This window comes from Diospyros lotus, chromosome 1 (assembly GCF_014633365.1).
Source record: "Diospyros lotus cultivar Yz01 chromosome 1, ASM1463336v1, whole genome shotgun sequence".
Classification (NCBI taxonomy): Eukaryota; Viridiplantae; Streptophyta; class Magnoliopsida; order Ericales; family Ebenaceae; genus Diospyros; species Diospyros lotus.
The window spans coordinates 24,472,972-24,500,818 of record NC_068338.1 but is presented as its reverse complement, the minus strand read 5'-3'; the positions used below and the strand labels follow the sequence as shown (position 1 = coordinate 24,500,818).

The following is a 27,847-nucleotide window of genomic DNA, read 5'->3' as shown; positions in this document are numbered from 1 at the left end:
AAAGCAAAGACCCAAAGACTTATTTCGAAGTCCTGTCCCATGAAGCACCCATGGGATACCCATGTTATCAAAATACAATCCCATCCCAAGCCATGAAGTGAGAGATTCTCTTTTAGAAACCCTAGGGTAGGTCACTAGTCACCTCCCTCTCTTCCTCTCCAAGGTCTCCCAAGGCCGGTGCAAATCAATCTTCTTCCTCTCTCATTGATCGACTCTCCCTTATTGGCTCGTCGCTTTCTTTCCTTTCAGATATCCAATCGCCACCTGATGCCATCTCCTCCTTTCCACCACCACTCATTTCCTATCGGTCTCAGAACCATTTTAATTATCAATATTCTTGCTTCTCCAACCCCTTCTCACTCCTGCTTCTATATTTCCACCCCTATTTTGTTAGTGATGTCATTGCATCTGTCAAACTGTTACGCCACCTCTCCTCTCTTGGTTGTCTCCCTTTTCTTAAACCATTTACACATTTTTTTGCTCCTTGGTCACCCCTATCAAACTTCCCTTGTAGCCCTCCCTTTATCAAGATAATGGTTAATTATAAAAATGATAGCAATGAAGTTCTTGATTTTTTTTCACTGGGAGGTCTCGTTGTAGGTTTTCAATTGCTTTGTAGGTCTTCAATTGCTTTGATGGTTCATATGTCTATGGTTCTTTTATTTTCACAGTGTCTCTCTTTTGTGGCTTTTCTCTTGCCGCGTATGTTTGTGGCGGTGTGTTCAGTCCTTTTTTCCTTCGATTAGTTGGTGTTGTTGCTCTATTCTCTGCTTAGGGTATTCCCCTGTTGTGTTCTTAGTCGCAATTGCGCTGGGTTCTTTTGTTCTATAAAATTCTTATTTACAGACAGAAAAAAAAAAAAAGGAAGTTGGTCTTGGTTCATGGTCAATTGGATGAAGTCCATTGCTAATTGGTTTAGGTTCTGGTTGGTTCATGTCCAATTGGTATTGTGTTTGTTTCGTTTTTCATTATATATCACCTTTACCTAGCCACTCTATGGGATCAGGGGAATCAACCTTTGTTTTTATTACTGCTCTTATCATCCCAAACTAGGCCAACATGCAGATACACTAGATCTAGAGTTTCAATAGGTGAATCGAATGTACCTGATGGGTATTCTACTTTAGTAGGTAACGCCCCACTCTTCCATTCCTATCCCTTCCCAACGACCCAAAGAAACTTGAATGCTATCTTTGTAGCATTAGCCTCTCTTAAAGAATGCAACCACCTTACATGGTCTCTTACAACCCCATTGTAGGCCCTTATGGACTTCGATCCACATTGGTTGGATTGGTTCGCCAATGGGCACTAGGGTTAGTGAAAAGAAAAAGTCGGATTGTTCCTATTGGAACAACTTTGCCAATGTCTTGGATGTCGGGATCATTTGTTTTGCAATTAGAGGATTGCTTTATCATGATAAGCATATATACTTGGGTTGATTTGACTCCAATTGTTGTTTCTGTTGTCTCAATTACTTAAAATTTGTCTTTATTTTTCATTATTGCATATTTTTCATATATACTCGAATCCTTTGGTTAGAATCTCTTGGATTCCTCTTTTGTAAAGCCACACAGTGACAAAGTTGCCATCTTCTTAATATTTTACAAATAAAAATAAAAAGAAGACCAATAGTTTTGCTCACCTAATGAGGACCATATATTGTCTTCCTTAAAGAGACAAGAGGTAGGTTGGCTATGGGCGCACAAAAGGGGGAATGGAGGAGTAACAAGAGCTAGACAGAAAAGGGGAAACGAGAGTGGGGTCAGAAATGGCGTAGAGTGAAGGCATGCATGATTTAGGGATTGGGGGTAGGGAAGTCTTTGGGGTTCACACCTCAAACAGAAACAAAGATTTTGGGTCAACCAAATGAGGTTATGGAAAGGCACAAAGAGGGGTTTTTAGGGTAAGTTTTCAAGGGGAGGATTTAGGGTAAGGCCCAAATCTACAAGGCAAGTTTCAATGGATATACATGTATGGTTTCAAAGAGAGAAGCTAGAGAGAAAGTACAAAGTAGGGGATAATAATATTAATGGAGGTAGAAAATGGAGGATTAAATGAAACATCAAAATTATAATAGAAGAATCCATCCTTTTTGTTAATAGAAGTTCAAAATTAAAACAAAACTATAATTGGATGTTATTATATGTAAAATTAAAAATTCAGTCCAAAATTAAAAGTTTAATGTCCTCTCTTTTAGCAATTTATTCCCCCCCCCCCCCCCCCCAAAAAAAAAAAAGTTCTTTTTATTTAAAAAATGTTGGAAATGTAAATAATTAATAAAGATTCAACATTGTAACTAATTAATATGTTCCTTGAACTCCATTCACACATGTAAAGCTTAGTGCTTTTAGGAGAATCAATTAAAATTAGGCAAGGAACGAGAGATTAATTAGTCGTTGAGTTTGTGTGGGGACAAGAGGGAATCTATTTTCTGGATGGCAAAATATACAGTACTAGAGGATAAGACCTAAAACAAACAAACATACATACATATATATATATTCCATCGAAGAGAATAATCTCATGTAATTTTTTAGAAATTCCCGACAGGATTATGTGACAAAACCATGAAAAGGCCTTGAATAAAACTTAGAATCACATAAAAAAAAGACACGTGTGACCAATGCATGGAACATGCCAAAGGACCCTAAGAATATACCATTAATTATTCTAAATAAATGATACTCTTACTAAAAATCTCAAAACAAAATATTAAAAATTATGTGGTCATAATGTGCGCGTGAGTTTTGGTACGTACATAGCAAATATGAGGTATCTTTATAATGGTCCAGAAGTCTTTAGTTCAAGTTGTAAAAATTATCTGTAAAATAAGAATATTATTACTTATAAGATTAACCACACCTCTTGATCGTTACAAAATAAAAAGTTTAATTAGTATATGAAGATAGCTTTTTATTATGTGCTTTGTTTTTACTTTTAGTCATTTTAATGTGTTTTTTTTTTTTTGTTTCTGGGAACAAGCCCCACAACTAAGGGGATGGAAGAACCCCTAGAATGATGTAGCTGTGACAACTTTATAATAGTGAACTATGGTTTTTTCTTATTTTTAATATATAAATTATAGATTATATATTTTTCTTTATTGCTAATTGTAGTGGATTTCATTGTATATAAATGGGTTCAACATATGGGTCATACTAGGAGCTAGCTAGGCCGAGCAAGCAGCCACGACACATACGATTACGGGTCGTCCCGAGTGGCCCATTATTGCTTTGAAATTTAAAGGAATAAAAATAATGTATGCGCAAAATTATAAGCAATATATTTATTTTTAAACAAAAACTTTAGGAAACTGGTCCACCTAAAATTTAAGGGGCCAGCAGGTTGACTCATAGGCTGTAGCCTGTAGGGCCCCCTACCCTATCAAGCACGGTTCTGTACCCAGCACAAACTGGTCCACCCCATAATAGATTAATAACATTTAAATAAAAAAAATCATTGGTAAACAACTTTACCATTACATCACATCAACACTTGGATTTATCTAAAATTCTAACTACTCAATTGAAAACAAATTAACGGTAAGTGTGACATAATAAATTTTTATTTATAATTTATTGTTTTTTAATTGTTAGTATAATATATAATAAGACCGCCTCTCTAATATTATATATAAAAAAAAATACCAGCTTAAATTATTTTATGGGGATTCTGCTAGGCTGGCTTCCAATACAGAAATGGTGGCTAATTCATCAGATGCATGATAGAAAGGCGAAGCCTTAGCCGCCGCTGGTCTCACCATCACGAGTGGGGCTAAAGCCTATAAAGGGTTTGGACTAATTCTTCGATTGAATGGACGAGGATGTACAAGGCCCCTGGCTGAAGGCAATGATGATGATGATGACGTGCCTGCATGGCGGGAGCCACTTGGCACATCCTCATTGGCGACATGCACGGTGCATCCTCTTTTTTTGTTCTTTTGCCGCAGATCATTCCGATGGGGGCATGTAGCGTAACAATCGCAGGAGATTGCGTCAAATGCCTCCTCCAAAACCAAAAGCAGCCCCTTGTTGCCGTCGTCGAATATCTCTCTCCCTATTCTTTCCCACCCTTTTCCTGGCACCTTGCTGTGATCGATTTCTGTTCACCTAAAGTCTAATCAAAAACTTTAATTTATCTCGATAAGATAAAAAAATATTAAATTGTACCCGAATCCCACCTCGTTAATTTTCACACTGTGGAAAACCCATGAGTGAGTGAGACAGAGAGAGAAAGGAGGAGAAGAAGAAGAAGCAGACAACAGAAGGTTGATGTTGCTTAGCAGCACATTCCAACCGAGGGTTTCGCTAGATAAAGTTTGGAAGATTTATTGGAATATTCCTCAAATTTACTTAAATATTAGTATTTGATTGATTACATTTCATATTTACAGTTAATAAGCCAATTAAAATTTAACATATCACATGATCAGTTTGAGAATTCATTGGGTTCCCAAGCAATATCTGATTTAGTTAGCTTTATTTTGTGCTTTTTATTTTTATTTTTATTAATTTATTTTTAATTTAACTTAATTAGTTTTTCATTAATATACTTTAATTTAATTAAGACTTATCTAGCATATAGTTTGTGACAAAAGGGGTATCCATGCCACACACAAAAAAATTGACCCATAGAGACTTGTAGAAATATTTTTAAATCATAAAAAAGTTTTTGTACAATGACTTAAATCATAAGAATTAAGTGTAATTTATATTAAAAAAACACACACACACACACACACAAAAAGATAGGGGTTATGAGACTAAAAAGATTTATTTAATTTAATGACCCAAAACTTGAATTAATTAGTGGAAAGTTTGATGAAAATTAGTCCCATGTGGTGGGTTTTCCTTATATTTTACTATTGACGTGGCTCGTGATATTTACATGCAAGTATAAAAAATAAAAAATTCTAAATAAATACCATATTTGGTGGTTTTATAATTAGTTTAGTTTTTATTTCTTTTAAACAAAACTTAATTAAATATTGAAGATAAGTGTTGATATATAGTTACAATATTATTCTCAAATTTAGTTTACGTATTAACCAAAATGATTGTGGCTGTATATATATGATTTCATTTGAAAATGTAGGAGAAAAACATATATGGCATTCTTAAATTAATCGAAGGCAATCACACACTCATGTATATATGTAATTATGTAAGTAGATAAACTAAGGGTTTGTTTCAAAAATGTTGTAATTTTGAAACAAACCACCGAGCAACTGAGGAGGCCTACAAAATAAGAATCTGGTTAGATTTGAGGAATAATATAATATGGTTAGATTTGATGAATAATATAATATTAAATTTAAATATAATTGAGGAACAATAAAACATGCCTAGATTTGATATTTGAATTAAAATTTATAAAACAAATTAACAGATGAACACAACCGTGAAAAATGGAAGAAATTAAAATATATAGAAACCGAAAAAAAGTATAGATGTTAATTTTGTCCCATAAACATGTTGTTATTGCACAAATGTAATCAGAGAATAATCAAAAATATGCAAAGCTGAATTTGAGTACATTAACCAAAACAAATGAAACTTAACTTTTTATGTATCATAATCACATTCGATGTATTGCCTTCTTTAACATGCAATTGATTCAAATTTTCACAAAAATCACTTCTCTAAACAAACTCTCACTAAATCAAATCCAAAATTCAAGAAATATGTATACACACATATAACATGTACATAACATTCATTGATTCACACACAAACTTGAAGAACATTCAAACATATTCATATCAAGATCAGAACACAAGATTAAAATTTTCTTAAATCAACCCAAAAGGAGGCAAGAAAATATAATCAAGAAAAGAAAAGAAAAAAGAAGATTGAAAGAATAACTGTAGAAACAAATCAATGTATCTATGTCTATCAACATGCAAGAGAAGAGATATGTAGAGACGAGACTATAAATATCTAGTGTACAACAATTTTAGAAAATTTTGAAGAGCTGAAATTCAAGAAATCAAAACCTTCTTGGTAATAGTACTCTCAAATGAAGATGAAGACGAACATGCATCTTTATTCATTTGTGGGTAGGCCTGTTAAGGTTGCTTAATGCTTGGATTATAATTAAATTGAGTCTCCCTAAAATTACTCCCAAAAAAAATTAAAATTTGTTGGATCTGAAAGGGGCCTAGGCGGCTGCCTAGACAACCTTGGCCAAGGCCAACCCTAATTCCAGCTTTCTATTGCAGGTTCGGTGCTGGCCACGGCTAGCCCCAATGGTGAAGCCAAGTGAGGCGCAATGGGGAAAATTGGCCGGATTAAAAAAAAAAATAGTTTTTATATTATTTTTAACTCAAGTCTAACTTTCAAACTTATTGTATTAAAACTTAGTCTACATAGGCTAAATTTAGGCTAAATGACCTAAATCCACTGACTCCTAAGTTGTAATCCATTTTATTTTCAAATTTATCCCATTTCTTACTTTCTTTTCCAATTCCTACCTAATTTTCTTTCTTCTGGTTATAAATGCAATAGTTGAAAGAATATTTTCTTCAATAAATATTATGAATAATCGATTGCGTAATAGAATTGGAAATCAATTAATGAATGATAGCTTAGTTGTATATATTGAAAATGATGTATTTAATAAAATTGATAATAAGGTTAATATACAGCGTTATCAAAGTATGAAAAATCTTAAGAAATCATTGTAAAAGGGTTTTACATTTTAATATTATTATTATTGTCGTATTTTTGAAATTATATTTTTTGTATTTAAGTTCGTTCCCACTTAATTAAAATCCTAGCTCTGCCCTGGCTAGCCCACAAGTTTGTTCACCACAAGCAGCTTTGGTGACTAGATTTACGTGTTTTTCAGTGATTAAATTTGAGTATATTTGAATGATTAGAGGTCTACTATTAATTTTTTTTTTTTTTTTACCCAGAACATGAATTTAATATTGAACATAGATTCAAAAAATCAAATACTATTTATTTTTATTTTTATTTTTTGATGGCTTGTAGCAAAATTAAACAACGATTTAGCTTTCATTTTCCTTAACAAAAATGGAACAGAATTGACTGGAATAAAAATGACAGCATAAAATGAAATGAAAGTTCTTAACAGCCGCTAAATATTTTGAGATTTGGCGTAGCCAGTAAAGCCCGGCCGTTAGCTTCTCTCCCTAGGGTTCTACACGATCGATGGTGTTTTCCCTCCATCAGTGCTTTCTCCCATCGCTTTGGCCAATCGATTATTTCCCCATTGAGTGATTAGGTTCCTACTGATTCGCTCAACTTTTCCTTGCAAGCTCTCTCATTTCCATGTCCGCTTCGTGTATATGTTCTCGATCGTCGTTCTCCTATCTATTAGAATACTTCTTCCACCAATGCAGGGCTTATCTATTAGAATACTCCTAATGGCTAGCCATGACCTCTCCCTAGCTAGGCGTTCTCACCCATGGGATCCAAGTCGTCGACTTCGACTTGTCCATGCATGTATATGGGATCTTAGGCCTTAGCCTCTGCAGGTCCCCAAGACCTTAGTTCGTCTTCTAATTAATTTAGAGTTCAGATGAATGAGCAAAGGGAAACATCATGGATGGTTCGGTTATGTGCTTTTCCCGGTAGTTTTGTGCTTGTGATTGTTTGAATTAATTGAATGAGGCTCGGGTGGTCATGCTCATGCATGCGCTGAAGAAGATGACTATGGCAATGGAAGCGCCAATTTAATTTACAGATCGTTTACTTTTAGGCGTAGTGTGGGTTTGATATATATTTTGTTTTTTCGTTTGAGCCTTTGGTCGGTTTGCTTTCTGTTTGGCATGGTCGTTGTGTTATGATGTATGCTCGTTGTGGGTTCTTTACTTTTTGGATTCTCAACTTAAGAAAATCTACAATTGACAAATCGTATTATTACTATTTATAAGTAGATGATGACACACAACATGCTAACTTTTGTGTCCACAAGGGTCAATACACTATTTATCTAACATCACCTACTTAATTATGGACCACATGACAATTAAACAACTAATTAAGACACATACTTTAAGTAGAATGGGAGTTAAAATAATTATTGAGCACCAAAAATCAACATAAAATAACTATTAATTCATGTCCTCGTTCATTAATTAGGTTTGTTTAATTGGTCTTATTACTTTTTCTAAAGGATGGCAACGAACAAACAAAAATTTTGCATAAAACACTTGCATAAAATGATGCAAGCTAGCTAGCTTGTTCGTATTCACGCATTACTGGAAAAGATATTTAAAAGGCAACATTTTAATACAATTTCTACATAAAGACATAATTTTTTATTATAGAAGAATAAAAATAGAACTAGAACTTGCTGACGATAGTTAAAGGAGAGCTATACAGTGAAGAGATTCGATCGAGTTGTAGGCATTAGAATATTAATATAGGGTGCAAATGAAGCCAAGCATGAAAAGGACAGCTTACCCAGTCCAAAGACACACCCACACACATATATATTGACCTACTGCAGTAACTCGAGCTTTTAAATATATATGAAAAATTTTAGAAAAAAATACCCACTTAATAACTAAACATTTTGGTATCTATCTGTATATATATGTCACAGTCGGTCCCCAAGGCCAAGCACTAGTGCTTTCGCAATGGAACACAACCAGGACATGCTTATGATTTGTGAGCTTCCGAGTGAAGAACTGCCTTTTATGGTAATAAATATATAAACCCATAAACCCATCAAACTTTTTAAATAGCTAGCTCGCTACACTCACTTAGATTCTACCCTCTAAAAGTGGGAATCTGCAGCATACCAAAGCTAGCCATAGCTGGTGGACAGAACCTTATGCTCTCTTTCCATCCATAACGCCTTGTCTCTCTTTTCTTTCTTCCTTTTTCCCCTTTTCTTCTTCTTCTTTAATTAATTGATGAAAATCTTCGGTATATTGAATAAATTGATTGATCGCATAATGGCCTACAATTAAACTACATGTATTTTTTTATTTTATAATTTAAACTACATGTATTGGGTAAGGATCGACAAGAAGCCACTTAGCAAGTCTTTAAGAGAAGTAAATTAATCATTTTTCTTAAAGAGATGGTGATCATAAACCTTTTAAAATCTAAATTATAAAAACACGTATAAACTAAGTTTCAAAGAAGTTAATTTGAATCGAATTTTTTTAATTATATGGCCAACTCTTGAAAATTCCCAATATATATCTAATTGCTCATCATATTAATTATTTGTTTGTTGCAATCTCACTAATGTATACTTATCAAGCAAAACAAGTTCATCTGGCGCCATTTTCATGCTTAATTAGTTCTTCTTAAATGAATAATGAACAGTGATATATAGCTAGGTTCTCAAGGTCCTGAGGTCGTCAGTTAATATTAATTTGCATGCCATTTATATATATAACAGTGAATTCTATATGCAACATGAATACGTAATGATCCCAACCGTATTGGATCTTTGCTTGGAAAATTCAGAGTCAATGATGTGATACGTGACAGTGGAACACGATGAGAACTCAGCGTGGGTTCTCAAACCCAAATTTTTATTCAATTTATAAAATATTAAATGTTCAAATTTATTAAATAACCCAACTAAACTATATATTTGGGAACTCACTAATTTTCCCAGACATTGCTTGGTGACGTGATAACTTATAATTAACTTAAAAAGAAATATTTAATATTAATAATTACTAAAAATTATATTAAACTCCAATATTAGAATCCGAAGAACTCAAAACAATTTTTTAATCATCATATTATTATAAGTGTTAATGTTGAACACAATGCGGAGTAAGTCGGCATCGGCATTAACTTTCTGGAAAGGTTGATGATGATCATTAATTTGATATTCGGGGGGTGAGTCAACGCGAATCAATCCATTACAGGTAATAAGTCCTCTGATTATTCTAAAGTTTAAGTGGCAGGGATTGAGCTAGCATTCCTTTATCTCAGTGTTGTTTGTTTAATACTTGAGCTGTAAGTTTTAATTTCTATGGAGCCTTTGGAGCCAACTCACCTAATTCGAGTCGGCTGACCTATCTAGCTAGTAGCTATAAATATGGATATAATACAAAACGAACATTTGGATGACTGCTTTTAACTTTTAAGTTTAAAACTATATATATCTGGCAGACTGGCACCCCGTAAAACTCCACCACGCATTTAAAATAGCATTCTCAGGTCAATGGATGAGATTTACTCTAAGCTATACTTTTCTCTCTTTTTCATTTTTTATTTATGATTAATTTTAAAAAATATTTTATATGTTTGTTTAATTTAATTTTACGTTAATTTTTAAAAAAATATTTTATATGTTCCCTATCATCTCTTTGTTTAATCTACCTGTTAGATCGGATAAAGGCTCGATCACCTCTAATACTAAGAACCAAACAAAATCTAAAATGACTATTTGAAAAATAAAAAAAAGATAAACATAAACTTAAAGTAGAAGAGAAAACAAAAGAAACGAATACAGCAAGATTTACCGTAATTCACCCTTTAAATTTGGATTCGGTCCACATTGAACTCCAGTGAAAAAAGTTCATTATAATAGTCGAAAAAGATGACTTACATCTTTACTGTACAAATAATAATCCTCATTATACACACACTGATTTTTTTACAAAACTTATCTAAAAATTACATACAAATCAGAAGATAGCTTATGAAAACTAGAAACAAAAATGAGGAATATGTACAAACGAGAGAGAAAACCCTAAAATAAATAACTCGACACAACCTCTCGATTTTCTTTTATTTCCTTTCCTTTCCTTGCACAAATCTCGAGGAATCGAAGGGAATAAATAGGCAGAAGCAACGATGGAGATATGATCTTGGAAAGGGATCGACAGCCTATAGAGCAATAGCATAAGCGACAAAATAGTACGGGAGGAATCAACGAGTCGTGAAACGACAAGGGAGATTGTCGTTTGGCCCTCCAAGCTCATTGGCTCCAAAATGTCATCGTTTTGGAGCAAACATCGAGTAGTTGTCAAATGGCCCTCCTCCCCCTTAATTATCAAAAACGGCATCGTTTACAAAGCTTTACCATATTACAACACTATCATATAGAGATTCTTTAAAGAATTAATTAAGTCACTTTAAACTTGAATCACACGGGACAGGTAAAGAGTGAGGCACTGAGAGTGGTCATTCCTAACATTTGATTACTTATATATAGTTGGTTAGTCACATTCTTTAATTAAGTTGGACTACGACCCAAATACTAAAGTATTAGTTAAAATTGATTATTAAATTTATAAAATTGAATAATATTGTGGTCAAAATTTTTCTAATTACACTCGTAACAAACTCTTTAATTTTTATTTTTTTTAATTCTTGATGATGTCTTGTATAGACCAATAATTTATGCATAAATATAACTTATGTCACTCTGAAAATATTTTATTTTAATTTCTTAAAGTTGTGGTCTTTAGTCAGATGACTTGATGTTACATGTGTAGTGATTGTTAAGTATGATGAGAAATCAAAAAATATGTGCGACACTTCAATAATTAATAAATTGGACGTGCAACTAAGTCGCATCAAGTATTATTTTTTGTCTCTAGATATTAATTAAAATAGGGTTAGGGCAAGTAGAGACAAATAAAAAAGTTAGCTTGTTGGCAAGGCATGAAATAGAAGATCGCAAGTGGTGGTGCATGAGGCTTATAGCTGGCCATATAGGCAGACAACAGGCTCAACCTGATGACTGATGTTTTGCCCTTGCCTTTGCCTTTGCCTTTGCCTTTCCTTTCCTTTCCTTCCTCGCTCAGGGCTCAGCAACAAAACCTAAAACCAACCCGCCATGTCTCCTCGCATCCCAGCGTTTGAGGAACATTATAATGGTATTTAGATGCACCGATATTGCCAGGGAGAATTTTGTATAAATTAAATAGTATATTGTATAATACATTTCTTTTTATAATACAAAACATCATTCATTAAATAATTAAGCAAACATTTATATTTAGGACAATAATATCTTGTTCGTGCATATTGCCCGATACGAAGATATAAGGACAGATGTAAGGATGAGACCCACACCTCTTTTAATTTTATTCGCATCAAACAAATTTTATATTAGCCCAGACATAGACAACATAACAACTATGGCCACTTCATATCAAATACCACGGCACAGAAGTTCTGGGCGCTCTGAACTGATCAACATCACAAACTTTTGACATCCAGTGGAGGACGCAATGGCAGCCATTTCAGACATAAAAGCAGCCAAGGGCTCTTGTCTTGTTCCTGTCCCAATAATGTATTATTATACTTAATGGTGCATGCATGGAGAGATGTGACTTGTTCCGTTGTTTCCACGTCTTTTGTGATATTTTTTAAATATATATATATATATATGTACACGTATATGAATAGGAGAGGGGAGGAAGCAGCAGGGAGTAGTAGTAAGTAAAGAGTAGTGGGGGTGATGATTCTTTGATGATGGATGCGCTTTTTGCCGCCCGCCCAATCATGTTGGCCTCTCAAAGTGATTCCTTTGCTTTCTTCCTAAGCCAATTTTCATTCATTCTATACATATCGTCACACCCCGCTAGCTTAATTTACAGCCCCCCCCACCTCTCTTCTCTACCTAATTGCCAAAATTTTCACTTTCCAATACCCACCACCCCAACCCCAAATTCATATATATTTTTATACGGTAATGCGATGATAGTGATTACGTAACAAATAAGACATATTTATTATATATTATTTTAATTTTTAAATAATTTTATTAATTTGTAATAAATGTACTGTAATTCATTAAGATAATGTTAAGAACAATGATTAATAATATTATATTACTCTTCAAAATAAAATATACCTATTGCCTTTCTTTTTGAGGGAAACCCACCCTTCCTCCATTGAAGGCAACTAGCTAGCCAGCTAGCGGCTACGGGACAACAGAAGAATCCAACCTAACGCCTGTGGGGCTTGAGGCATGCGTGTGTCTTAGCAAATTGAGAGAAACCTTTTTATAAAACAATTATTTTATGTTAATTACATCATAAAAATAAAATATCCATCAAAGTTTGCTCAAAATTGCAGATCTATAATAATAATGTAATAATATAATATATTATGTGCAACTCATGGTTCATACGCCCATCACCTGCACTAGCTTCACTTTAAAAATGTTACTATTTATTTATAAAATTCTAAATTATTAGTATCTATTTATTAAATTTTATTTAACGTCAAACGTCTATCATCTGTTATATCTTGTAAATAAAAAATGCTCACGTGACTTATTGAATTCAAAACAAATTAACAAACACTCACTGAACTTTAAAAATGTAACTATTTAATTACTGAACTTTGGATTATTACTACTTACTGCTTACTGAACTTTGCTCGACGTCAACCATTCATCCTCCATTACATCACCGTCTTATCTTACAAACGAAAAATGTCAACGTGGTTAATGAAATTCGAAATGGCCTAATCAAATCCTCATTTTCAGCTAACTCAACTCTAGCAACGGCGGTTGCCGCCGACCCTCTCGCGTGCCAACCACGCCATTGCTAGAGCAAAGGAATGGAAGAGAGAGGGTACTGCTAAGTGCCAAAAATAAGGATTTGATTGGGCCATTTCAGATCCTGTTAGTCATGTGGGCATTTTCCGTTTGCAAGATCAAACGATGATGTAACGGATGATGGATAGTTGATATTAAACAAAGTTCGGTGTGCAAATAGTAACAATCCAAAGTTCAGTGAGTAAGTAGTTATATCTATAAAGTTTAATGAATGTTTGTTAATTTTTTTCAAATTCTGTTAGCCACGTGAACATTTTTCATTTACAAGATATAATGGGTGATAGATATAGTTGACGTTGAACAAAATTTAGTGAACAAGTAATAATAATTCAAATTTTAATAAATAAATAATTATATTTTTAAAGTTATATGTTAAATCTACCCAATTTTGTACTATTAGTTTATAATATAATATAATAAATATATTGCTTCTCTTCTTTAATTCTCTTGTTCTTGCTTTAAATGGAAAACATTGCTTCAACCTAAATATTTAAAGCAAAATTATATTTATATATGACATTAATGTTATACGAAATCTTTATACAATATTATTTTTTTATAGGGATTCATAAACCCAAAAATCACTTAATACTGAAATTAATATAATTATCACAATTAAGTAATTTTGGGATTTATATTACTATATATTTTGTTAGTTTTTGTTAATAAAAGTTGACAAAATTAAAAAAAAAAGAGTTAAATTATAATAAAAATAAAAATTCAATGAGCGTAATAAATAAAATTAAAATATAATAATAATTTTTTTTTGTTTTCGAGCCTATTCTCTTCTCAACTATATGCTTGCTTTAAAGCCGTTGGTTTTTATTTTTCGCAACTTAAATCTATATGCTTTTAATTACAAGTGGGTAAATTCTTACGTTAGCCATTCAATCATAGAAGTATATATTATACATTATAAAATAAAGTATTAATTAAATGATGTGGTTAAAGTTTTGATTTGATAATGCCATATTGTTTACTTTAATTTAAAGATATATAAAAAAAGTCACATAATTTGACCTTAACGGGAGGTTTGGCACAGAAGAAAGTTTTAGACTGCGTTCTCTTTATTTTTTAATTTTTAATTTTGAATTTTGAAATCATTTTCAATTTTCTATTTTGATAGTTTGTTTTTAGAAAATTGAAAACGCGTTCTCTTTGTCATTTTAAAAAACTATTTCTTAAAATAGAAAATTAGAAAACGCGTTCTTTTTGAAATTTTGAAAATTATTTTTAATAATATTTTATTCAATAAATTAGAAATATTTAATGTTAATATATTATTAAAAATATATATACATTTTAAAATTAATGAATTTTATAATATTTTTCTATTATAATAATAAAATATGAATAAATAAATAAATATGTTTTGAGTTTAAAGTTTGTTTTGAATGAAAATACTCAAAACAATTTTTTGTTGTTTTGAGTTTTCTTTATAAAAAAATTTTTGTTTTCAAAAATATATTTTTAAAAACAGTAAAGAGAACGCGTTTTCATTATTTTAAAAAATTAAAAACTAAAAATGACTTGAAAATACTAAAAAGAACGCAACTTTAGATTTTTAAAATTTATGATTCTTGAGAATGCTTTTGAGAATTTTTTATTTTTAAAATTTATGTAATTCTATGTTTGATTAATTTTAAATATTCTCATGAATGTTAAATATTTTTTCTTGAAAATCTCATATTCCTATATTTGGTTTAAATGTAAAATTTCTCAGAATCTATGTTATTTTTTTAAAATTATCCTTAATTGATTTTTTATTTAAAAATGATAAATTCCTTCTAATATATAAAATATTATACTATAATAGAGTAAGGGGTATTGAGTTATAAGAGGTCAAGGGGTATGACGAATATAATTGTGAAATGGCGATGGAATTATAAGAGGGTAAATGATATTTTAGTCTTTTTATTTGTTAAAAACTTTTCCTAATCTATGAAAATTTAAGATTTCCAACTCCTCTATAAAAATGTTTTTATGAGAAAATTAATTAAAAATAAATGCTAAGAATGTTATTTTTTAAAATTTTATTTTAAATTATACTAAATATAAAAATATAGATTAATAATTTTAAAAATTTAAAAACTTTTCCTATACTAAACGACCAAGCTGTCATGGAGATGTATCATGAACTCCTATTTGCATGTAAATCATAATCTATCAATGTAACTCAACAGAGAGTTATAATTTAATAAAAGGGTGGGTTGCTCCTCTGTTTAAAGATGACTTTTTTTTAAGACAAATTTTTGCAAATTACACTTCATATGGACCTCCAGTCCAAATCAAAATCAACAATGTTAAAGCCACATCCTTACAACAACTCATAATTATAACACATCCAAAAAATAATAATTTGACATTTTCAATTTGAATTTAGAAATCAAAATTGGAAGGGTAATTTTAATTTCATGGTGGCCGAGGGGGGCAAGGGGGGGTCCCACAGACGATTCAATGGGCTTTTTGGCTCCTACAAATACCCCAACACTCCCCACCCTGTCTTTGCCATCGGCCGATCGATCCAACCCAAAACACAGCCTTTAACTCAACCCGTCGCCCTCTCTCGCTTCTCCCCTTCGCCAGCAGCAACCGTGCACCCAGTGGTCTCTTATCAAACCCCTGTCGGTCGCTGTTGTTTGCCTGAGGTAATCATCCATACATATATATATATATATTTGCATGCATGTCTCTGCTCTGCTGAAACTCAAAGTTGAAAGGCTTTGGCACTTGAGGTTTAATTATGAGATTTAATTACGAGGCGTCAATTTCCTAAACGCGGCTTCTAATTAATGTCAATTTACACACTTTCTGCAGCGAAATCCTTTTGCTCTTGCTGGTCTAATTCTCGCACAACCGCCGGCCGGTCGACGTTGAACATGTCAGGCACCACCGGCAAGAGCCTTCCCCTGTCCAATTCGCCATTAAAGGCCATCGAAGAAGCAGCCAAGGCCATCGAGAAGCAGGGCATAGGCTCAATTCTCGCTTCCGATTGCCCGCCCATCAGAGCCGCCGCCTCCTTGAGGCGAGCTCTCTCCGCCGACATGTCGTCCAAGAAATGGCTCTCTCCCTTGAAGAAGACGGCGTCGGCAAAAGAACTCGGCGCCCTGGTTGAAGATTCGTCTTCATCTGAGGAAGAAGATGAAGAAGAGGAACAGGAAAGGCCGGCGCAATTCGGCTCGTGGACCTCCATACTACTGTCGCAGAAGGCCGGGGAAGACGAATCCAAGCTTCCACCGCCGTATATCCATCCGCTTGTGAAGAGATCGGCGAACTCTTTGAGTGAGACGAGCCTCCTGATTTGCACCGAGAGTCTCGGGTCGGAGACAGGATCGGACGGGTTCTCCTCCTACGCCGGTTCTGAATCCGGGGAGCCCGATCAAGAAGAGAAAGATATTCAGCCCCAATCGAGAAGCTTTGATGAAGAGGAGCTGCGAGTTGTCAATTATAGCTACGCTAACAGTAAGAAAATGGCCACGGCTAGATCGTTCCCGCCGCCGATTCCGTCACTGGCTCGTTCCGGCGGGCCGTCCCTTCACATGCAATCTCGTCGCGACAATGGCCGGTTAGTCTTGGAAGTGGTGTCCGTTCCTTCCCTGAACTGCTTCCGCGCGCACCGCCAAGACGGCCGCCTTCTCCTCACATTCGCCGCCGGTGCTCCGGAAGAAATGGTTGACGATCAAGACGGAGATGTACTTGACGATGAAATGGAATTAGAGGAAGAGGAGCAGGAAGTATTTCAAACAGAGGAAGAAGAAGGAAACGGGGGTGAAAATTTTGAAGAAGAGAAAGAAATCGGATTCGTGATGGAACAAGCGCCGGAGATGCCGCGTGGATCTACGATTAACTTTCACAGGTCGGCCATGGCGATGAAGAAGCTTATGGGGATGGAATATCGGAATCCGACGTGGACGCTGGTGGACGAGGAGGAGGCAACGAAGCTGTCGCAGTCACTTCCGCGGCTGACGCATCCGCCACCGGCCACGGCGGCGGTAGCCTCCTCCTTCAATGAATACAACTACTTCTGGCGGACCAAGCCCGCCTTGATCAACCCATTAATCGCCCAAAATGTCTTGCCCCTAAGAAACAACTCAAACAAGAAGCCTTATGATCAAACGCTGGTGCTGAGAGGAAACAAAGCAGATTTCTTGATCCCATTATTGAAGAGCTGCAAGGAGCAGAGGAGATCCCTTCTCATTTGGGAGCCTCCCTGCATTGCCACCTCTTGACGATCCATTTTCCACCATCCAGTATTACTAACTATATTATTATTATTATTATTATTATTATTATAAATTACCACGACCTAAATTAATAAATAATGATGATTTGATCGATGATGATATTGATCTTCTTCTCATGTGTTTCCCAATTTTTAATATATAAAATTATTATTTTTAATCACGTGAAAATAAATTTGCCCAAATAATGAAATGGAATGACGGGTAATTTGGGATGATCATTCTTGCACAGTTTTTAATATTTGTGTTTTTAATTACATTAAAGAAAATAAATAGTAGGTGTTAGGGTTTCTCACTATGCAGCACAAGAATCGAATTTACGATTCACTAGATTAACATCAATCTATCATTTGTCCGATCACTCGATTTATGCATGCAGAACGAAGGTGTATCTTAATTTTAAGGATCATGTTATAGGTATTTTATGTGCTACCTAATATATTATAAATGACAAAAATAACTCTTACACCTTATCTCACTGCATCTCATGTCGTCTCATTGTCTTGGATTTTGGGATATTTTAATCATACGTTTCACCGTTTCACGTTACCTCACCGTCTTACTTTATCACCTTAGATTAAAAATATTTTTGATATTTTAACTATATTATTATGTATTTCATGGTATAGTCTATGGAGTGCGAATAATATTTTTCTAATTTTAATTGGACAGTGTTTACACAAATTTGTAGGCCTGTGGGTGTGTGCCACGCGTGTGTCACTTTTTAGTAGTTTAGCTTAGCAGAACTAAACGAAATCTTGGCACCGACACCGTCCAGGTGTCTCTGCATTATACGGGCGTCCAGTCCATAGCCCCTTCCTTCTTTTCCTCAATTCCTGCAACTCCTAGCCATCGTGGCTTCTTCCTGCGAGGGTCATGTCTTGTCCGGTCCGGTCCGGTCTGGTCCAGATGATGTTCATTTTGGGGACATCACGATCCATCCTTGATCTCTCTTCTCTTCTGCTCTCTCTCACCTCCGTTGAGGTTTATGCCTAATATATAAAACTAATAACACTTTTCATTATAATTCATCATTTTGACTGCTTCACTCTTTGCATTTGACCCATAAAAAATAATTTAAAGATATCACAGTGACAAAAGCTATGAATGCAATTGCCAAGGCACTTTCTTAGGTGGGCGATCGACTACCAAAGAAATCCACCAAAATCCTACTTCTGCTCCCCCAAAGTGCATAGTGATCCACTGCTTTCCCTTTCTCTCCTCTTTCTTGCATTTTCCATTGTCTGCCCTCTGCCCTCATTTTTTTATTATAAAAATAAAACTTTATAAATGTGTGACCTATTTACCAAATCATTGCCTTTTTAATATTATAATAATTTCGTTCTAGGGATTACATATATGTGTAACAGTACGTGTGATCATTTTTATCTAATACATCGGCCCACCTTTTTAATGATAGAAGACCTCGGCGATTAAGAATACCAACTTTAAACAAATGTGTTACTGTCGGGAAATTAAATTAGAAAGATAATTAAATAAATTTGACCTTTTATATTTAATATAAATAATCGATTTAATTTCTAATATTAAACATATTTCTGAGAAAAATACAAAAAAAATTAAAATTAACAGGACTTCCGTACGGATATAAAACCACGTCAATGGGCCAGATTCAGGCTTCCAGTGATTTTATCCCTCCCACGTTAAGATATTTATGTCCTCATGGGTTGCCAACCCATCAGGCCCAACAATTTAGAGCTCATTTGAAAACGTTCTGAGAAATTTTTATTTTATTCTCATCATCAAACTTAATGAAAACTTTTGTTATTCTTCTCGAGCACAATAATAAATTTATTTATTAAAAATATCATCTTTAAGCAATTAAAATTTTACAATAAAAAAATTATGAGAAGAGGTATTTCTTATATAAAGGCTCCGATTTTAAGGATGTGTATTTGCATGTTGGGAGAGGTCTCTCAAAGATGAGTTTACGGACTTCAACCGTGAAGGCCTCCAAAGACGTTCGAGTCTCCCAATGAATTAGTTTTCGGTTAAACTGTGCTAATATGTTTTTTTTTTTTTTTTTCAAAACTATTACTCTACCTACATTCAATTTATTGAATACAGCAGATTCTAATGCATTAAAAAATAAATTATTTAATTTATTGAATACAATAGATTCCATTGCATCAAAAATTTATTTAAGATAGTTAAATACTTAAGTTTTTTAATACTAATTAATATTTAAAACATCACATTTTCAAGACTATAGAATAAATCAAAATTCACATTTTCAAAGTTTTGTTATCATTAAAAAACCCATGCATTGAAAAAGTCATGCTTCCTCACATTTAAGAGTTTTAATTTATATTTATAAATTTTGTAAATAAATATAATATAATAAATAAAAAATAATGAATGTCTTTGAGTGAATAAATTATAAATTTTATAATATTTATTTATAAATAAATATGATATAATAAATAAATAAATTATAAGTATTTTACCATGTGACCATCAATGGTAAATTATTTTTCCTCTATAACTTGCATCAAATCAAAGGTAGTGATTAATTAATTATTAATTTAATTTTAATAATTATAAGAAAATCATTTATTATATTATTATAGTCTTCAAAATGTGATATCTTAATAAATTTATGAAAAATTATTTAAGGTAGTCAAGTGCATGGGTTTTCCAATGCTAATTAATATTTAAGATATCACATTTTCAATACTATAAAAAAAATCAAAATTCATATTTTCAATGTTTTGTTATTATTGCAAAAATTAAATTTCAATAGTGTAAATTAAAAATCCTATCTAATTAATATATTAAAGTATGATGATATGCCAAAGTATCTTGCCAAGTGACAATCAATGGTGATTTATGTTCCCTCCAAAACTTGCATCTATATATATATTATAACAAAACAACCGTCAAAATTTTTCCCGCCCATTTCCAGTTACTATTTTGATATTTTATTATATTTTTAATTTTTTTTATTTACCCAAAATAAAATTTTTATAGATCATTAATTAAGTCTAAATTTGTAAAAAACGTGTAGTTCTTGAAATACGTAAATGGTTTTTTTATGGTTGAATAGTATTTGGAGAATGTGTAAGCGTGCTGGTATATGAAGAGACAAGATTTAATTTATATTATTAATTTTTAAATATTAACATAAAATTTTAATTAAAATAAATTACAAAAAAATGAGACTTTTTTAAATCGGGAGAAATCTTAAGATATCAAGTAATACAGCCGAATATCGACGGCCAAGTAAATTTTTTATTTTATTTTTATTTTATATATAGTTTAATTAATTTAAATTTATTTTTTTATAATTTTAAATGTTATAATTTTATATATAACTTAAATGTTATAATTTTATTTTTTAACTTTATTTTTTTATTACTTTCTTAAAAATGTGACATGTCTTAAATGTAATAATTGATTGCTAGAGGGAATATGTAAAGTCATATATGAATAATCAATTTTAAAATTTTTATTATTATTATTTATATAATTAATTGATTATTTAAATTATCTTTATTTTATATATAGTTTAATTATTTTAAAATTATTTTTTATAATTTTAAATGTTATAATTTTATATATAACTTAAATGTTATAATTTTATTTTTTAACTTTTTTTTTATTTGTTATTTTCTTAAAAAATGTGACATGTCTTAAATGTGGTAATTGATTGCTAGGAGAAATATGTAAAGTCGTGTATGTATAATCAATTTTGAAAATTTGATTATTATCATTTATATAATTAATTAATTATTTAAATTATCTTTATTTTATGTAGTTTAATTAATTTAAATTTATTTTCTTATAATTTTAAATGTTATAATTTTATATGTAACTTAAATATTATAATTTTATTTTTTAACTTTATTTTTTTTGTTGCTTTCTTAAAAATTTGATCTGTCTTAAATGTAGTAATTAATTATCAGGAGAAATATGTAAAGTCATATATGGATAATCAGTTTTGAAAATTTGATTATTATCATTTATATAATTAATTGATTATTTAAATTATTCTTATTTTATATAAGTTTAACTATTTTATATTTATTTTTTATATTTTTAAATGTTATAATTTTATATATAGCTTAAATGTTATAATTTTATTTTTTTTTGTTTTCTTAAAAATGTGACATGTCTTAAATGTGGTAATTGATTGTTAGGAGAAATATGTAAAGTCATGTATGTATAATAAATTTTAAAAATTTGATTATTATCATTTATATAATTAATTAATTATTTAAATTATCTTTATTTTATGTAGTTTAATTAATTTAAATTTATTTTCTTATAATTTTAAATGTTATAATTTTATATATAACTTAAATATTATAATTTTATTTTTTAACTTTATTTTTTTTGTTGCGTTCTTAAAAATTTGATCTGTCTTAAATGTGGCAATTGATTGTCAGGAGAAATGTGTAAAGTCATATATGGATAATCAATTTTGAAATTTTGATTATTATCATTTATATAATTAATTGATTATTTAAATTATTCTTATTTTATATATAGTTTAATTAATTTAAATTTATTTTTTATATTTTTAAATATTATGATTTTATATATAATTTAAATATTATAATTTTACTTTTTTAACTTTATTTTTTTATTACTTTCTTAAAATTTGACCTGTCTTAAATGTGGTAATTGATTGTTCATGAGAAACATGTAAAGTCATGGATAATCAATTTTGAAAATTTGATTATTATCATTTATAATTAATTGATTATTTAAATTATCTTTATTTTATATATAGTTTAATTAATTTAAATTTATTTTCTTATAATTTTAAATATAACTTAAATGTTATAATTTTTTTTTTTTACTTCTTTAAAAATTTGACCTATCTTAAATGTGGTAATTAATTATTAGGAGAAATATATAAAGTCATAATCAATTTTGAAATTTTGATTATTATTATTTCTATAATTAATTGATTATTTAAATTATCTTTATTTTATATACAATTTAATTAATTTAAATTTATTTTTTATAATTTTAAATGTCATAATTTTATTTTTCAACTTAATTGATTATTGTCATTTATTTAATTCTCCTTTTTCCCATTGGTCTACTCTAAAGATGTGCTATATGTTGGACTTGGGAAAATTAAATACAAATTAAATTTGTGTTTTAAAAATTATGTTAAGTAAGATTCGGATTGTGTGGCAGAGCGTGGGGAAAAAATGAAAATTTAATGATATGTGATTTGATAAATTGAGAGAAATAAGAGAATTTGAAGGAAGAAAAAATAATAAAAAAAAATAAATGTCTCTCTCTTTTCTTCCTCTTCATTCACGTTCAACACTTCCATTTCCTCTCTTCTCCTTTCTCAATTCTTTTTCTTAAATTTTCTCTTCTTCTTTACTTTTATTTAGTAAATTTTAATCGTATTTTTCTATCCAGTTTGCTCTTCTGGTGTAACATAGTACTACTATTTTGTCAAGTGAGTAATATGAATGCAACTAGAAAAAATTAGGCCTTGAGGATTCGTGTGGTACGCACATATGAGACAAATACATGTGAAAATTTAAAAAAAAATATATCTACCCTTAAATGCATATTTTAGAATAAAGAGGTTAGTTATCGTTTATTATTTTTTCCTGTTATCGTGTAATTTTTGTATTTTTTTACGCATTGCTTATTGTATTACATGTTAATTTAGGTTTATTTTTTACATGGTTTCGAGATAAATTAAAGTTATGTGCTTTTTATTGTTCGTCTATCCTTCAATGTATATAAGGAAATCTTTTCAAATTTGTAATCCTTTTATTGTATTTTCATGATTGTAACACGATTATTTTGTTTATTTTTTACTTCTTTATTGTGATTTTTATTTATTGTAACTACTAAATTATATAACTTTTGCTTTAACGATTTTTTTTTTTTTAACGATATCCATGCATCGCATGGGTGATCAACTAGTTAAATTAAATATAGTGATTAATTAATTATTAAAATAAAATCATTTATTATATTTTATTTATTTATAAATTTATAAATATATTATTACTGAAAAACTCATGCATTAGTCCTGAAAATGTAATATATCTTAATTATCATTAATGAACCTACTAGAAACCCATGCATTGCATGGTAGTAGTCTCGTGAAAACACTTGCATGGTTAAATAAATCAGTAATTGTACATTAATTTTCTTTTATAGTCTCAAAAATATTAATTGTTTTTCCTCCATTTTCAATACTAATATATAGTTTTCCAATGCTAATTAAGATTTAAGATATCACATGTATAAGCTAAACTTAATTTCAAACACTACCGTTGTAGATGCTATGGATGAAAGTTTTCCTATACAAAATTTTATTTTTAGATTATTTGCTAATACTTTGAGTATACTTGAACTTGATGAAAAAGAATTATTTGATAAGTATAAAGTTGATTATGCAATTATTTATGTCCTTATAACTGATATTTTTTTTAATTTTATTAAAGATATAATTGGAGAAATTGTTGGTAAAGACAATGTTGGTAAATTAATGTGTTAATTTTTTTGTAACACATTGAATAACGGTACATTAAATTAAGGGTATTCTCCTATTAGCACATTAAATGTCGGATAATTAATTAAACTTAGGTTGCGGTCTCTTTACTATTTTCAAGTCATTTTTAGTTTTCAATTTTTTAAAATAATGAAAATGCGTTCTCTTTGCTGTTTTTAAAAATACGTTTTTGAAAACAAAACAAAAATTGTAAAGAAAACTCAAAAACAACAAAAAGTTATTTTGAGTGTTTTATTCTAAAACAAACTCTAAACTCAAAACACATTTATTTATTTATATTTTATTATTGTAATGAAAAAAAATATTACAAAATTTATTAGCTTTAAAATGTATACATTTTTTTAATAATATATTAACATTAAATATTTCTAATTTATTGAATAATCAAATTTATTGAATAAAATATTATTAAAAAATTATTTTCAAAATTTTAAAGAGGACGTGTTTTCTAATTTTCTATTTTGAAAAATGATAAAGAAAACGCATTTTTAATTTTTTAAAAATAAACTACCAAAATAGAAAATTGAAAATGAATTCAAAAATCAAAAGTGAAAATTGAAAAATAAAAAAAACGTAACCTTAAATTTTGATAAAAGGCTAGGTATTAAAAGAAAAAAAAATTGTAGTTATCTTTGCTAGTCATTTAAAATAATGAGTTTAATTTTTTATGTTTAAATTTATAAATCTATTTTGATTACACATCCCATGCATTGCACGAGTCTAACACTAGTTGAATGTAAGTAGAAGCAAAGGTAGAAAGGATTTGGAAGGGATTCGACAGCTTGCAGAGAGGTGAATTTCATGAAAATTGTTTGTTTAAATGAGTTAATTTAGTGAATTATGTTTAAATTAATTAATTTAAGAAATTAGTTAATTAATGAATTGGTTAGTTTGACAGCAAAGCAATTTAGTGGATTTAGTTCTTTGACCTTACGTTATAAATATTTTGTTAAGGAAATTTTGGGTGTGTCGATGGTACATCTAACGAGGCATTAGGCAACACGTATTTCAAGGTAAGAGTTTATATGTTTCGTGTGTAAATTACTTTTATCATGACTTGTATAAAATGTTAAGGAAGTGCCTAGGCATGTGATAGTGGATTTCTGACCATAGAAGTCTCGAGATAAGGTATTAGAAGGAACCACTAGAGACCATCAAGAGCCTAAAATAGGTGAGGTGGATAAACTTACATGCACTCAACACTTTATATTTATCTATGATGTCATGTTTATTAATTTACTATATTTCATATTATATTTACTAAATCTCAAGACGTACTCCTTCATTCTCACTAACCACGCCTGGCTTCGGGTCCAATAAGGGAAATGCGGTATGTGTTGATAGCAAATCAGATGATAAGAGTGACAGTCTATGATGGGGGTTCAAGTCAAGTGGCTTGTAATTATTTCATTTAATAGTTGTGTCAAACGTTGTTTGTGCTTGTTGGTTGGACTTATATATATATATATATATATAATAGGCACTTTGTGTATGTGATATAAAATATATATAATTTGTAACTTATTAACCTGTCTATAGGGTATAAGTCAAATACGAGACTCGAGTATTCTTCCGTTTCTTACGAGTCTTAGATCTTGAGTTCTTGATGGCTAGAAACGGTAAAACCTGAACCCCATCCAAGACGTCTACATTATTTTATTCCCCTATTATTAAGACATAGCTGCCTCTAGAATAGGACTTCTTGATGTAACATTGGGTTACGACACTGAGTAATAGGGTCGGGGTGTCACACTAAATTTCCCCAAAACTTCATTGTTTCCTTTTCTAAGTTCTGACACTCAATTGTATCCTTTATTTGGTGGATTTTTTTTAATTTTATAAAATAATATCAATCAAAAGCTTCACTGCTTCAGAGGTAAAAATTGCCGCAACCGCCAACCACTTGTTATGACTAAATTTTATAAAAAAAAAATATTTTTTTAATGCATTGATAATTTATAAAATATTAAATTAAAATTAATAAAATCTTATTTATGTTCAATTATACCACAAGAAAGATTAAGTAATTTAACTATATTATAAATTAAAAATTACTTACTTTCTAAATTAGAATACAAAAATTTAATTAATGATTTTACATTTCAAAAAATAAAAAAATTAATATTTTTTATTATTTTCTAGAATGCTATTAATTGGTGGTGCCTTAGGCATTTTGTGAGTTATCACCTGCGACACCACCAACCCTTGAGCTGGCCCTATCCCTATTACATGAACCAAGAAGTTATGAAATATTGGAATATAAATATTTTGTTAAGGAAATTTTGGGTGTGTCGATGGTACATCTAACGAGTCATCAAGCAACACGTATTTCAAGATAAGAGTTTAATATGCTTCGTGTGTAAATTATTTTTGTCATGACAAAATGACATAAATTGCGGTGAATATGGATCGAACACGCGACCTTCAAATCTTCAGTCTGACACTCTCCCAACTGAGCTATCCCTGCGATGCTAGAAAGACTGGAATATAACTCACAAAACATTCCTTCCATCTAGTACTACACTCACCATTTGTTATGCCTGACAAAATATTGGACTAAATAAAAAATAGTGAAAATGAAGAAATGCCACGTGGTAAGCTAGCCATGGATGGCCTGGGAGGCCACTCAAGGGGTTTCCACCCCCGAGTGGGGGTCACTCGGGGGTGGCAGAAGGTCCACCCCCAAGTGCCACTTGGAGGGTGCGGACAAGGCACAACCCCTCGCGCATGGTCGCGCACCACACAACTGACTGGCGGGGGCACCCCCGCCAAAGCCCTACCCCTGAGTAACTGCCACTCGAGGTGTCGCGCCTTAGCGTACTCAACAACCCACAGTAGGTTCGTGCACGTGACTTTGTAAGCACGACCTTGTGCGCCCTCGTGTGCAACCCTGCACGCGCGACCTCGTGCGCAACCTTGCACGCGCAACCTCGTGCACCCTCTCACACAACCTCGCGCACGACCCTTTGTGCCTGTGCCCGCGCACACCCCCAAGTGGGTCATCCAAAGTAGCACGATCACGCTCGAGTGCCTACATGTCTGCACTCTCGCGCCAACAACTCTAAGAGATTTGATCAAAACTACCCCCGCGTGATTCGGTCAAAGCCCTTTCAAGATTCTTGCCGAACAAAACTGGCTACTCGTCACATGGATGCCCCTCTCATCGCTATAAATAAGGGAATATGAGGTTTCTTCCTCTCATTCAGTATACAATCTCTCACTCTTGTACTTATATTTTTGTCTTCAAGTATTTCATTTCTACAAGGGTCTGACTTAAGCATCAGAAGGTCTGCACGAGGATTCTCACCCGCGCCCCTAACTGATTTTCTTTCTAGCAGGTCATCTATCGCTGTCGCTCCACCCCGAGAGAGTCATCCATCCCCTGAGTGAGTCATCCATCGCTCAGATAAGCTATACGTGAGACATCCATCAGTAATTTTTCATCTACAAATTTATTGTTATAACCATGTAACAACACCATTATTTTGCTCATTGAGTGAATAAATATAAATGGAACACACAATAAAACATACCTAAAGTGAACATCGCACAACCACTATTATTC

At 31.5% G+C, this 27,847-nt stretch overlaps 1 protein-coding gene across 1 annotated transcript; it reads left to right on the top strand.

Annotated features, from left to right (window-relative positions):
* Positions 1-16,033: 16,033 nt before the first annotated feature.
* On the top strand, positions 16,034-18,024 carry LOC127800086 (protein FAF-like, chloroplastic). The gene is made up of 2 exons (XM_052334510.1): positions 16,034-16,169; positions 16,339-18,024. The coding sequence occupies exon 2, from the start codon at positions 16,401-16,403 to the stop codon at positions 17,748-17,750; it is 1,350 nt and encodes a 449-aa protein (XP_052190470.1). The 5' UTR covers positions 16,034-16,169; positions 16,339-16,400; the 3' UTR covers positions 17,751-18,024.
* The last annotated feature ends 9,823 nt before the right edge of the window (positions 18,025-27,847 follow it).